We start from the raw sequence: 12751 nt of genomic DNA, 5'->3' as shown, positions 1-12751 counted from the left end.
TGTGTACAATGACCTCCTGTTGGCCCGTCTTCCCCTTGAGAATATTCTGCACCCTCTCTGACACATCCTTGATCCTGGCCAATCCACACCATTCTGATTTTTTGCTGCTGGCCACAGAAACATCTGTCTGTACCTTGGACTAGACAGTCCCCTAACACAATTGATCTCTTGGAACCCGATGTACCTCTCATTGCATTACAGTCAGTCTCAATACCAGAAACCTGGCTGTTTGTGCTACGTTCCCTGAGAATCCATCACCCCCTACATTTTCCAAAATAGCGTACTTGTTGGGAATGGGGATAGCCACAGAAGACTACCTGCCTACCTCTCTTACGTTTCGTGGAATTAACCCATCTGTGTGACTGTATCTGCGATTTTTCTCCCTTCCTATAGCTGCTGTCCATCACTTCCCTTGCTTTTGTAAATTCCTCATTGCCTCGTACTGTCTCTCCAATGGATCCATTCGATCTGATAGGATTTGCAACCAACAGCATTTATTGCGGATATGACCCTCAGTAACCCGTAAACTCTCCCTAAACTCCCACATCCGACAAGAAGACCATATCACTGTACTAAGGGCCATTTTTGCTCCTTCACAATCTGCAGACCCAGAAAATAGCACTGTCTTATTCCTCTACAAAACACTGCTCCAGGTTAAATTAATACTTATGGCTTATATTTTAAGTTTACTCAAGAGACATAACTCAATAAAACATATAAGCAAGAAAGAACCCACTTTACTCACTGCCTCAGACTTACTGTAAGGCAACGCTTAAATATTCGCTTCTGTTTCTGTGCTATGACTGCTCTCAAACAGGTTCCTTCAAGATTAGTTGTGAATTTCACTGTTTGTTAATTTTCCCAACGCACTCCGATGTCGCGTGATACATGAATTCAAACAGCAAAGGCAGTAACTTTGCAGGTTCACTGCTGTGTCAGTTTCTCTCTCTCTCTCTCTCTCTCTCTCTCTCTCCTGCACTGACCTCACCATGTGCTTCCTTTGCCTGTTCCTCTCCCTTTTAATACTGCTGTTGTTTTGACTTTTTTTTTCCTCTGAATTTCCAAAACAATGCAACAGCATATAAAACAGTAATTGCGGCTCCTGGAATTAGAGGAAATCGTTACATAGAATTTTTCTTTACGTTGGTGAGGGAATCTAGAGTGTGGAGGCGTAACCCTAAAATCAGAGCCAAACTTTTTGAGAGAAGATCTCTCACCAGAAGATAGAATTGCTAACTCAATTTGTAATTTTTAGGTGGATATCATAGATAGAGTGTTAGGGCTAACATGAGTGAACGGAATAACAGGCTAGCAAGTTATGTTGGTCATTCCTTTTCATGTGGTCTCCTGCGATGGACAGGTGTGGTGGAACTGTCTAAATAACAACAACCAGGCACGATTGAGCTGTCCCACAGATTGTGAGAAGCTTCTCATTGAATCAAAGCAATGTGACTCTATTTTGCCCATTTACTATCTCACAAGCAGATAAAGTTAGCAATTAACTCCAGGAAGTTTCTGTTTCTTTTCCTGAACATCACAACATTTCATGTTTTTTTCACTCATTGCTTTTCCAACTTTCTTCATAAATTTTAATCCAATGACTACTGCACCCTGTTGCTCTTTGTTCAAATATATTAGTGCAATAAAAGCTGCAAGTATGTTACATTTTGTAGTGGTTGACATCGCTTGCAACAGAAAACAAAGTCATCAAATTAAATTTTCAAGAAATAGCATATCTGTTAAAGTATAGTACCAGGATATCAATTAAATAAGATTTGTTGTATTTGTGTTATAGTTCCACAGCACTGAAATTGCGACGTGCTTGGGTTTTTGCTATTTGTGAAGTCTTGGCTGCCATTTACCCCTTAAGTGTACATTCCAAAAGCTGTTCTGCAGAAGCTAGCATATTTTTGTCTTGGAACACAAAAGGTAAAGATTTCAGCTAACATAATTATAATTTATTGTATTTTTTTCTGCCAGATTATCAAGACTTCTTCTTAGATTGCCTGCACTACGACTCATGAGTTCTGCCATCACAGAAGAACTGTTCTTTGCTGGACTAATAGGAAATGTGCAGATTGACAGTATAATACCTTACATCCTGCGAATGGAAACTGCAGAGTACAACAGTCAGATCACAGGATCTGCAGTGTGACTTAATACCTACGAACAATCTCAACAACCTGCTGAAAACCTCTTGACCTTCACTCAGCAATGAGGGACAATTGCAGGTTGTTCATGTACAAAGAAATCACGGGGTAGTCTTTATAAAAGAAGAGAATGATAAAAAGCAATTCATGGAGAGTAGACTGTGAATATTTTTCATTGCTGAATTGTGCTTGATAGCAATTGTAATAAAAAAAGAGACCATGAATTATCCCTTCCTGTTTTTAAATTAGTTTCTGCAGTTTGCAGAATGTGTGTACAGCTTGAGTTGAAAGACCGTATATTTGTGTTTACCCCAAATTTTAAAAAGATTTATAGGACTGTATTTGACTAAGTGGTCATTTGAGAAATATGGGCTTATTTAATGTTTGAATAACATTGATAAAGCACTGATGTTGCATGTCTGAGACTGTTCCTATATATAGCATAGCATTTAGATGTTGATTCACACATTTTGGGCAAATATTGGACAACTATATGAATAGTTGACAAATTTGCCTTTATCAAATGACTAAGTAATTGTATCTGGTAGCTTAATTTTACTGATGTATCTCATATTCTGTATTCTTTTTAATGAATAAGAATATAAGGGAAAGTGAGAGAGGTGACAAATTGTATTTGCAGTGCTACCGTGTCAAGCTAATATTAGATTTTTGTCATCCTCTTCATTGTAGAATGACATGATAGCAAGTACACTGAAATCCATCTGATCTTCAGTGATCCCACAACCCAACTCAAGTGGTGAACATCCCCAAGGAAACAGTCTCACTTTTATATTGAAAAAACGCACAGAAGTGCTAAATGGAAGGATATGGATTTGACTCGAGGATTTGGATGCATTTAAAAAGCAGTTGTAAAAATAATTTACTGTAGCACTTTGAGAGCTGTCGAGAAAACAACAATGCAAAGTTTTATTCACATTGTATATCCCAGTTTCTTTTCCCCCACCCTAAGTCATTTGTTTTCCAACCTTTTTTTTCTGAATAAGTCCCTAAATGCAGAGGAGAAATCTGTGATTTAGCAAGTTTCAGACTAGGTCCATGAAAATATCTGGACTTCCCTTCCCCCTAAAAGAATGTCAATGGCAGATACCTTGATAAAAATTTGAGTACATTTTTATATTTTCACATTTATGTTTGCTGGAAAACCAGCTTCTTATGGATACAGGTCCTGGCAATCTTGGACTTGACACATTTTCTTTGTGCTAATATTTCCTCAGATACAGTAACTGATTTCATATTTATGTTCCAATAAAATCAAAATGGTTGATAAGTGTTTAGTCTGTACAGTTACAGGGTTAGCCAGTTTTTAGTGTTGCAGCAATGTTTTCTGCTGCACCATAGTGGAAACTTTACCTGCATCGAAATGTTTTATGGAATGCCATTCGCGAATACATGTTTTCTGTCTGAATTGTGGTTTTCAATATTCAACTTTAGAATTTTACAAATGTCCTGTTAGATATTTGGAACGGAAAGGAATGCTAGTTTGGAGGAACAAGCAATATGTAGGCATATTGGTTGTTGGTTTTCCTTTGCTACTGACTTTGGTTATGTTGAAGGAAGCCCTTTTCATTCAGCAGTCTTAACCTGCTGCAGATTTTAATCAATCAGAATCTGCATTTTTCTTTTGAAGGGGAGGGCAGGGTTCTCTTTGGTTTGTTTAGTGGGAGGGTGGGGTGGGGAGGGAACAATAATTGAAGCCGCGTAAAATGAAACCTTTGACTATTGCTAGCTTTCTCACCAGCTTTTGCAGGATAACTTAAGTTGACTATTTTGTATAAAAAAGAAAATATATAATTTAAAAAGCCTTTCTGTGTCTGATTCTTTAAGCCCCCCAAAACCCCTTGCTTAATACACAATCAGGCCTCTTGCATGTTTCCAAAAGCAAGTTTATTCCCTTTCGAGGCATATTTGAAAACTACATATATTGCTAAAATCTCTATTAATGAAATGTGTTCCTTCCATAGAGGTCTGACTAAGCACTTTGCCTGAGGAGGTGAACCACTGAAGCAAATGTTATTAATTTTAAATTGCACCGTTTGATTCATCAGTAGCTAATTGATCAGAAAAGCTGAACGGTTCCATTACTCAAGAAACGGCTAGTAATGCAGGTAACAGAGGAAGCTTAAGACCTGATGGTAATTATAGCTGTTGCCATGACAATCATGAATCATTTTTATATTCCTGTGTTAGTGGCCATAAAATTACGTCCTGTCAAAGCTGTGTATAACGATAGTGTAACTTGTTTTTTTATATATATGTATATAAAAAATATATATATATATAAAAATATACATACACACACAGTGCACATGAATTGAGGTGTAGCCTAGACCCTCTTAAAGATAATGTGCTCTCCAGTTTGAAGTGCTTTGTATTCCATATCTATGTGTCATACACTAGTGATAGCTCAATCTTTATACCGTCAGTATCCACCCCAGTCCCTCCCCTCAACTGTGCTTTTTGTATAAATGCTCCTGTAAATGTCTTGAAATCAGACTACAAGTGTAAATTCTATTTTGACTGTATTTTTTTAAACAGATTGTAACTGATTTTATTAGGAAACGAATCTGTGACGTTTATCTGTTTGTATATAGCTACATGTTAGGATGATGGCAATAAGATTGAGTATTAAAGCAGCAGCAAAAAAGCGAGTTCTGTGTACTTGTGAATGATAAAAAAAATTTAGTAAACTAAGACTGGCATCTCTGTATTTTGTTAGTGACATTTCTTAAAACAAACCTGTACAAAAAGTAAAAATATGATGAATGCTGGAATCTGACATTAAAAAGTCGAGCTTGCTGGGGATCTTGCCCATATCGATGCTGCACTTAAGGAAATGAAATACGGTGTCGCTGTTTCCTGTCTCTGGCCCTTCTGAAAGAACATTTTAGTGCTTTGTGGTGCAGCTTGTTGCATTGCTTGTCGTTAAAAAATCAATGTAGTAAAACATCCCAAAGTGCTTTTCAGCAACATGATTGAAAATATGATGCTGAGCCACACAAGAAGAATTAGGGCAGGCCATGGGCGCAGAGTGAAGGTTTTGAGGTGCATTTTGAAGGAGAGATTTCATGAGGGAATTGTCAAGTTTGGGAGTGCTATGTTCCACTAGAGCAGCAGTGATCTGCTGTTTAATACTGAATCTATTCTTGAAACCACATCTGGGGTACTGTACACAGCTTTGGTCTCCCTATTTAAGAAAGTTTGTAATTACCTTAGAATAAGTTCTGGGAATGTTGACCTGACTGATTCCTGGGATGAGGGACCTATCTTATGAGGTAAGGTTGGACGGGATGGATCTGAATCCATTTGAATTTAAAAGAATGAGAGATTTACCTTATTGAAAGATAAATTTCTGAAGAGGCATCACAAGTTGGATGGGGAAATTGTGTTTTTTTTCTTGTGGGGAGGTTAGAACTAGGTGGCATACCTTAAAAGTAAAGAGTCTCATGTTCAAGATTGAGATGAGAATTTTTTTCTCTCAGCGATGAGAATCTCAGGAGCTCCCTTCCTCAGAGTGCAGGGAGTATTTGAATATTTTTTAAGGCAGAGACTTTTGATTCACAAGGGAGCCGACAGGTATCAGGGGTAGGCAGGAGTGTAGAGTTGAGGTCACAATCAGCTCAGCCTGAATTTTTTGAATGATGGATGAGACTTGTGGGGGGGTTGTGTTCTTTTTACTCTTTTGTGGGATGTGGGCATTGCTGGAAAGACAGGTGTTTGTTGCCTATCCCCAATTACCCTTGTGCTGAGTGTCTATCTAGAGTCAACTAGAGTACGGTGGTGAGAGGTGACTGAGTAGGCTTCAGGCAGAAGTCAGCTCTGTTACCACTGAGAAGGGGATTGCAGAAGAAGCAGTGTCGAAGGACGGTAAAATCCCAAACATTACATTGCTCTAGTATTTCCCTCCCTCCCTCAAAACTGAAACAGAGGGAGTGAGAGAGGGGCTGTTAGAAAATGCTGTTGTGACTTTGAAACAGCAGAGCCTCAGCAGTGAGGTGGTCCTGCTGTTGAGGTCAAAATGCAGGCTTTGGTGAGCATCGGACCTCTCTGTGGAGGGCCAGCAGTGTTGAGGTAAGGTCTTCCAATTTCTCTTAATTCAGTAGTTACTAGAGGGATAATAATGGTGGTTAGTGGAGTGGTAAGCTGCTTCTTTGAGATGTGGGAGATGGGAGAAGGCAACTGTACCTGACAAGCCTGTCTGCAGGAAATATATGCACCTCCCGTCAGACCACATCAATCATTTGGACTCCCTGAGGAGCATACAGGAGGCAGAAAGTTTCATAGATAGGAGTTTCAGGGATGTTGTCACACTAAAGGTTCACCAGATGTGTGACTGCCAGGAGGGGAAGGCAGTGCAGGAGTACCCTATATGTATTCTCCTTTCAAACAAGTAAATCATTTTGGATACTGTTGAGCTGAGAGGATGGTCTCTCAGCGGCAAACACCAGCAATAGCACCCAGATCAGTGGTACCACGACTGCCTGTGTTCTACAACAGGTCAAAGTGTAGGTGAGCAATAATGTCTTTACAGTCAGTGGCATAAGCATTTCTTTGGCTGCTAACAAGACTCCAGGACACTCCCTGGTTACGTCAAGGATGTCTCTGAGGGGGCACAGGATATTCTGAAAAGGGAAGATGAGCAGCCAGAGGTCATGGTCCATTTTGGTACTCACAACATAAGCAGAAAGAGAAATGAGATCCTGCAAAGGGAATTTAGGGAATTAGGTCGAAAGTTGAAAAGCATGTCATTCAGGGCTGTAATCTCAGGATTACTCCCTGTGCCACATGTTGGTGAGGCCAGAAATAGGAAGATAATATAGTTGAATGCAGGGCAATAGAGCTGAGGGACAAAGGAAGACTTCAGTTATCTGGATCATTAGGATCTCCTCCAGGGCAGGAGGGATCTATACAAGAAGGACATGTTGTACCTAAGCTGAGGGGCACTAATATCTTTGCAGAGAGGTTTGTTAGAGTGATTCAGGAGGAATTAATCTCGTTTGGCAGGGGGTGGGAAACTGAGCAATGGGTCAGAATGTGGAGTGATCAAGAAGATAGAGGTTAAGCTAAGTAAGTCTAATAGGAAGAACAGGTAGGTCAGTTTAATGAACGTGGCCGGACTAGCAGTCTGAAATGTATTTATTTTAATGCAAGGAGTATAACAGGTAAGGCAGATGAGTTCAGAGTCTAGATTAGTACATGGGTCCACATTGTTGTCACCATTACAGAAATGTGGTTGAGAGAAGGGCAGGACTGGCAGCTCAACTTGCCCAGATTTAGATGTTTCAGGTGTGATAGAAAGGGATTTAAAGAGAGTGGGGGGACTTGTACTGAGAGGACATCTTGGAGGGTTCATCCAGCAAGGCCATGTGTGTAAACCCAGGAATAAGAAAAGAGTATTTGCTGCCAGGGGGGTTGGGGGGCGGGGGCGCGGAAAGATAGAGGAACAGATGTGAAAGCAGATTGTGAAAAGATATAAAAACAACACGGTTTTGTGTACTGGGTAATTTTAATTTCTCCAATATTGACAGGGACTTCGTTAGTGCCATGTTAGATAGGGCAGAATTTAGTTCATCTGGAGATTTTCTTGAGATAATATGTAGATAGGCCAACTAGGGAAGAGGCCATACTAGACCTACTGGGGAATGAGCCTGACCAGGTGATCAAAGGTTTGATGGGGTCATTTTGAGAACCGTGATCATAATGCAGTAAGTTTCAAGATAGTTGGTCCTTGAGTGAAAATGTGAAATTGGGGGAAGGCTAATTACAAGAGCATTAGGCATGAGCTGGAGAAATTAAATTGAGGGCAGCTCTTTGAGGGTAAATCTACATCTGATGTGGGAATCTTTTAAAGACCAGTTGATTGGAGTTCAGGACCAGCATGGGCCTGAGAGGATGAAAGATGAGAATGGCAAGATTCTGAAACCTTGATGAGATGTTAAAGTTTAGTCAAAAAGACAAAGGAAACATATGGGAGGTTTATGAAACTGAAATGTGGCAAGGCTCTTGCAGAATATAAAGGAAGCAGGGCAGAACTTAAAGCAAGGAATTAGGAGGACTAAAAGGGGCCATGAAATTTTCTTGGCAGGTAGGATTGAGGAGAATCCCAAGGCATTTTATACCTATATTAGGAGTAAGAGGGTGTCTAGGGAAAGGATACGTCCACTCAAAGGCAAAGGAGGGCACTTACCTGTGGAGCCAGAGGAATTGGGTGAGTACTTAATGAGTATTTTGCATTAGTATTTGCTACAGAGAAGGAAATGGATGATGGTAAGATTAGGAAGCGTTGTGCTGATATTCTAAGGCATGTCGTTATTAAGTGTTGGGTGTTTTTAAAAAAATTCAGATGGCTTCCCTGGGGCTGATGGAATCTATCCAAGGATACTGAGGGAAGTGTCGGAGAAGATTGTTGGGGCCTTGATAGAGATCTTTCAATCCTCTTTAGCCAGAGGTGAGGTCCCAGACATTGGAGAATAGTTAATGCTTTTTCCTTTGTTGAAGAAGGGCAACAGGGATAATACAGGAAATATAGGCTGGTGAGCCTTACATCACTGAAAGGGAAATTATTGGAGGAGATTCCTGGGGACAGGATTTACTCATATATGGAAAAGAATAGATTTATCAGGGATTGTCATCATGGCTTTGTGCAGGGTAGTTCTTGTCACAAATTTGATTGAATTTTTTGAAGAAATTATGAGGGTGATTGAGGATAGGGCAATGGATGTTGTCTGCATGGAATTTTAAAGGGCATTTGATACAGTCCCTTTTGGTAGGCTGATCCAGATGATTAAGTCACATGGGATCTATGGTGAGTTGGTAAATTGGATATAAAATTGATTTGGTCATAGAAGACAGAGGGTAATTGTGGGGGGATGTTTTACTGATTGGAGATCTGTGACCAGTGGTGTACCATAGGATCAGTGCTGGAACCTCTGTTTTTCATTCAAGTCATTTAGATATATTACAATGTAGGTGGTCTGATTAGTAAGTTTGCAGATGACATGAAAATTGTGGACTTGTGGATAGTGAGGAAGAGTGTGAAAGGATACAGCAGGTTATCGATATTAAATATATATACAATGATGAGGCATGTGGATAGTTGGAGTCTCTTCCCAGGGTGGAAATGTCAAATACTAGGGGCATAGGTGAGAGGGGACAGTTTAAAGGAGATGTGTAACACAGGTTTATTAGAGAGCGGTAGGTGCTGGAACATGCTGCCAGAGGTTGAAGTGGTTGAAGCAGATACAATAGCAATGTTTAAGAAGCATTTGGATAGACACATGAACAGGCAGAGAATAGAGGGATACTACATGTACAGGCCTGTGGGCCGAGGGTCTGCTCCTCTGCTGTACTGTTCTGTGTTCACATTACTTTGGATCTGGAGTTGCATGGAGGAAACTCCATATAATAATGGCAGATTGCATTACGTAATGCATGTTTGACATGCATGACACCCAGCAATGGTTTCTGGACTATCAGATTTTATGAATTGAACTTCAATTCTACCAGCTGCCGTGGTGACATCCGAACCTGTTTCCCCAACAGTGCCTTCATCTCCCCATTGGCTATGTCCAGTTTGTATATCTCGTAAACCTGTGTAGCATTGGTTGTGGTAAGCTGAAGGTTGTGTTATGCTATATTTGAGTTGTTCAGGTCTATTCATAATTTTTCACAAAAAAACTGGGCATTCGTGAATCCAGTAAGCCCCAGACTGTACATAGGCCTGGGACATTAACATTTGCACCATTCTTAAAAGCAAGCAATATCCATTTCCAGCAGAGAGTTTAGCCACATCCTCTTGATTTTTAATGGCATTCCCATTGCTGAATGATTCATCCTGGATTTTGTCATGATCCACACTGTGGCTACAAGACTAGATCAAAAGCAGTGGTGAACAACTTGCCTCTTGACTTCCTAAAGCATCTTTGAGCAAGAGCTAATTATATTTAGGTGATTGTAGCCACAGAGATATTCAGACTTTTTTACTGTCAAAGCAGTCCACTTGTCACTCCATCCACCACAAGTGCACTGTGTCTGCGGTGTATACAGTGTGGTACAGATCGCAAATAGTAACTACAACAACATGCTGAAGCTTCAACAAACATTCTGAAACTGTTTGGGTATTCCCCAGTTTTGGCCAGACTCCTTGCCAGAAGTTGGAAAGGAGTAATCATATCCTGGAATGGAGATGGGTAAATCTGGGATGACCTAGCATAACCTTATTTGGCACGTGATCCCATTGGCTGAAGTCCGAGAACATTCCAGAAGGTCTCAGAAGGGGGGGAAATAAGGGAAAGCTGATGGCCGTTCCCACAGTGAAGACTCAGCTGGCAAAGACCTTGAATCCCTTTGAAGAGTTCAGTTATTTTGATCCAGCAGCCCAATCACATTCACTTGAGCAGGTAGTATATGCATTTTTTAGGTAGTCAGCCTAGTTTGGAAAATGTTCACTTCATTTGTTAAGAGTTGTTTTCTTTAACTTGAGAGTTTCAATAAAACTAAGTTTGAACCATGGCACTTTGTTTATCTCATACAGCAAGAGCGCCTGGGTAAACGTGTTTTTTGAGTAGTAAACTGCTAAAAGTGTCTGTATAGAATATCTAACATGCAACATTACAAATAGCTTTTGGCTACATAAAACAGGGTGCTATGTGTTAATATATGCAGCTTCTAGCACATCTAAATCATTAGACTGTGAACCTAACTGATAACATGCAATTGGTTTCCATTGTAATTCTTGGCAAAGTCTAGATTATGTAGTAAATGTCCAATGGAGAATCATGTATAATTTTGAACATTCTGTTCTGAGACTTGCAAGCATGGCTGGTTCAACATAATTGGCGATGTGGAAGGTGGCATCACCAGAACAGATATGGAGGAACTGATAGAATGAGATGGAGTCCTTACGGGAAGTCATGTTCGAGGGTGTGTGTTGAGGTAACTGTGGGAATCAGTGGGTTTGTAGTGGATATCGGTGTCCAGATTATGCGTAGAAACGTAGGAAGGCACAGTGGCTCAGTGGTTAGCACTGCTGCCTCACAGTGCCAGGGACCTGGGTTCGATTGCACTGTCAGGCAGTTGTCTGTTTGGAGTCTGCACATGCTGCCCATGTCTGCGCAGGTTTATTCCAGGTGCTCCAGTTTCCTCCCACAGTCCAAACAGGTTCAGTTTAGGTGGGTTAGCCATGAAAAATGCAGGGTTACAGGGATAGGGTAAGAGGGTGAGGTTTAGGTAGGATGCTCTGCAGAGGGTAGGTGTAGACTTGATGGGCTCGTTGGCCTGCTTCTACATTGGCATTCTAAGATTGATTCCAGATCCACCGGTGGCTCAGCGGTTAGTACAGCTGCCTCACAGCTCCAGGGATGAAAATGTGTTGCTGGAAAAGCGCAGCAGGTCAGGCAGCCCTTCCTGAAGAAGGGCTTATGCCCGAAACGTCGATTCTCCTATTCCCTGGATGCTGCCTGACCTGCTGCGCTTCTCCAGCAACATATTTTCAGCTCTGATCTCCAGCATCTGCAGACCTCACTGTCTCCTCACAGCTCCAGGGACCCAGGTTCAATTCCCACCTCTGGCAACTGTCTGTGTAGAGTTTTCACATTCTCCCTGTGTCTGTGTGGGTTTGCTTCAGTTTCCTCCCATAACCCAAAGGTCAGGTCAGGTGAATTGGCCATGCTAAATTGTCCATAGTCTTAGGTACATTAGTCAGGGGTAAATGTTGGGGAAAGGTCTGGGTGGGTTGCTCTTCAGAGGGTCGGTATGGACTTGTTGGGCCGAAGGGCCTGTTTCCATACTGTAGGTAATCTAATCTAATCTAATCATCCCAATGAGATGGGCCAGGTGAAGCTGAGAGGAGGGTGGAAATTGGAAGGCAAATTGATTAATTCAGTCCTGAAGAAGGGTCACTTGATCTGAAATGTTAAGTCTGATTTCACTCCACAGATGTTTTTCCAGCAATTTCTGTTTTTGTTTCTGGTACATTCTTATAGATTGCATCTTACAACCTTCAGGACTCAACATATTGAGTTTAACAATTTTAGAATCTGACCACCCGCCTCCATGTTGCTTGCAGTCATCCCTGCCTTATATGGGTTACTTCCTGCACAACCAACCCATTTTCAAATATTCACCCTTCTCATAAGCACCCTATTTATCTTGTTATCATTTTATTTGCCTATTGCCTTTTCTCTCTCTCTGGGATCGGTTTCCATGGACTGCATTCACTCTTCCTACACCCCATCATCATCAAATATCACCCTTTCCAGGCTATTGCTCGTTTGAAGAAGTTCACTGCTCTCAAAGCATTGGCTCGCTTGCTCTCCACAGATGCTTCCAGACCTACTGAATGCATCAGACTTATACAGGAACCAGGAAGCCATCTGGTGGGAATCACAAACACTTCAGGATGACTGTAAATTTTATACATTCACATTATACATTACACTAGTCCACGGGCGGCGCTGTCGGTCCCGGTCTGGGCGGTGGTGTCAGCTGGCCGCGGGCGGCGCTGTCGGTCCCGGTCTGGGCGGTGGTGTCAGCTGGCCGCGGGTGGCGCTGTCGGTCAGGGTCTGGGCGGTGGTGTCAGCTGG

General features: G+C 41.4%; 1 protein-coding gene across 10 annotated transcripts in view; it reads left to right on the top strand.

The window, feature by feature from the left end:
- The window catches only part of nr2c1 (nuclear receptor subfamily 2, group C, member 1), a 126945-nt gene extending 122075 nt beyond the window's left edge, over positions 1-4870 (top strand). For all 10 annotated transcript variants that reach the window (XM_087999716.1, XM_087999714.1, XM_087999712.1 and 7 more), the window contains one exon: positions 1981-4870. In XM_087999716.1, the coding sequence (XP_087855842.1) occupies positions 1981-2155 (175 nt within the window). In that variant the 3' untranslated portion in view covers positions 2156-4870. The remainder of the gene's footprint in view (positions 1-1980) is intronic.
- The last annotated feature ends 7881 nt before the right edge of the window (positions 4871-12751 follow it).

The sequence above is a fragment of the Chiloscyllium plagiosum genome, unplaced genomic scaffold (genome assembly GCF_037043375.1).
Source record: "Chiloscyllium plagiosum isolate Xiang-an unplaced genomic scaffold, Cpla_swu_hap1 HiC_scaffold_23, whole genome shotgun sequence".
Taxonomy (NCBI): Eukaryota; Metazoa; Chordata; class Chondrichthyes; order Orectolobiformes; family Hemiscylliidae; genus Chiloscyllium; species Chiloscyllium plagiosum.
Note: the sequence above shows the minus strand (reverse complement) of the source record. Positions and strands in the feature narration are given on the sequence as shown.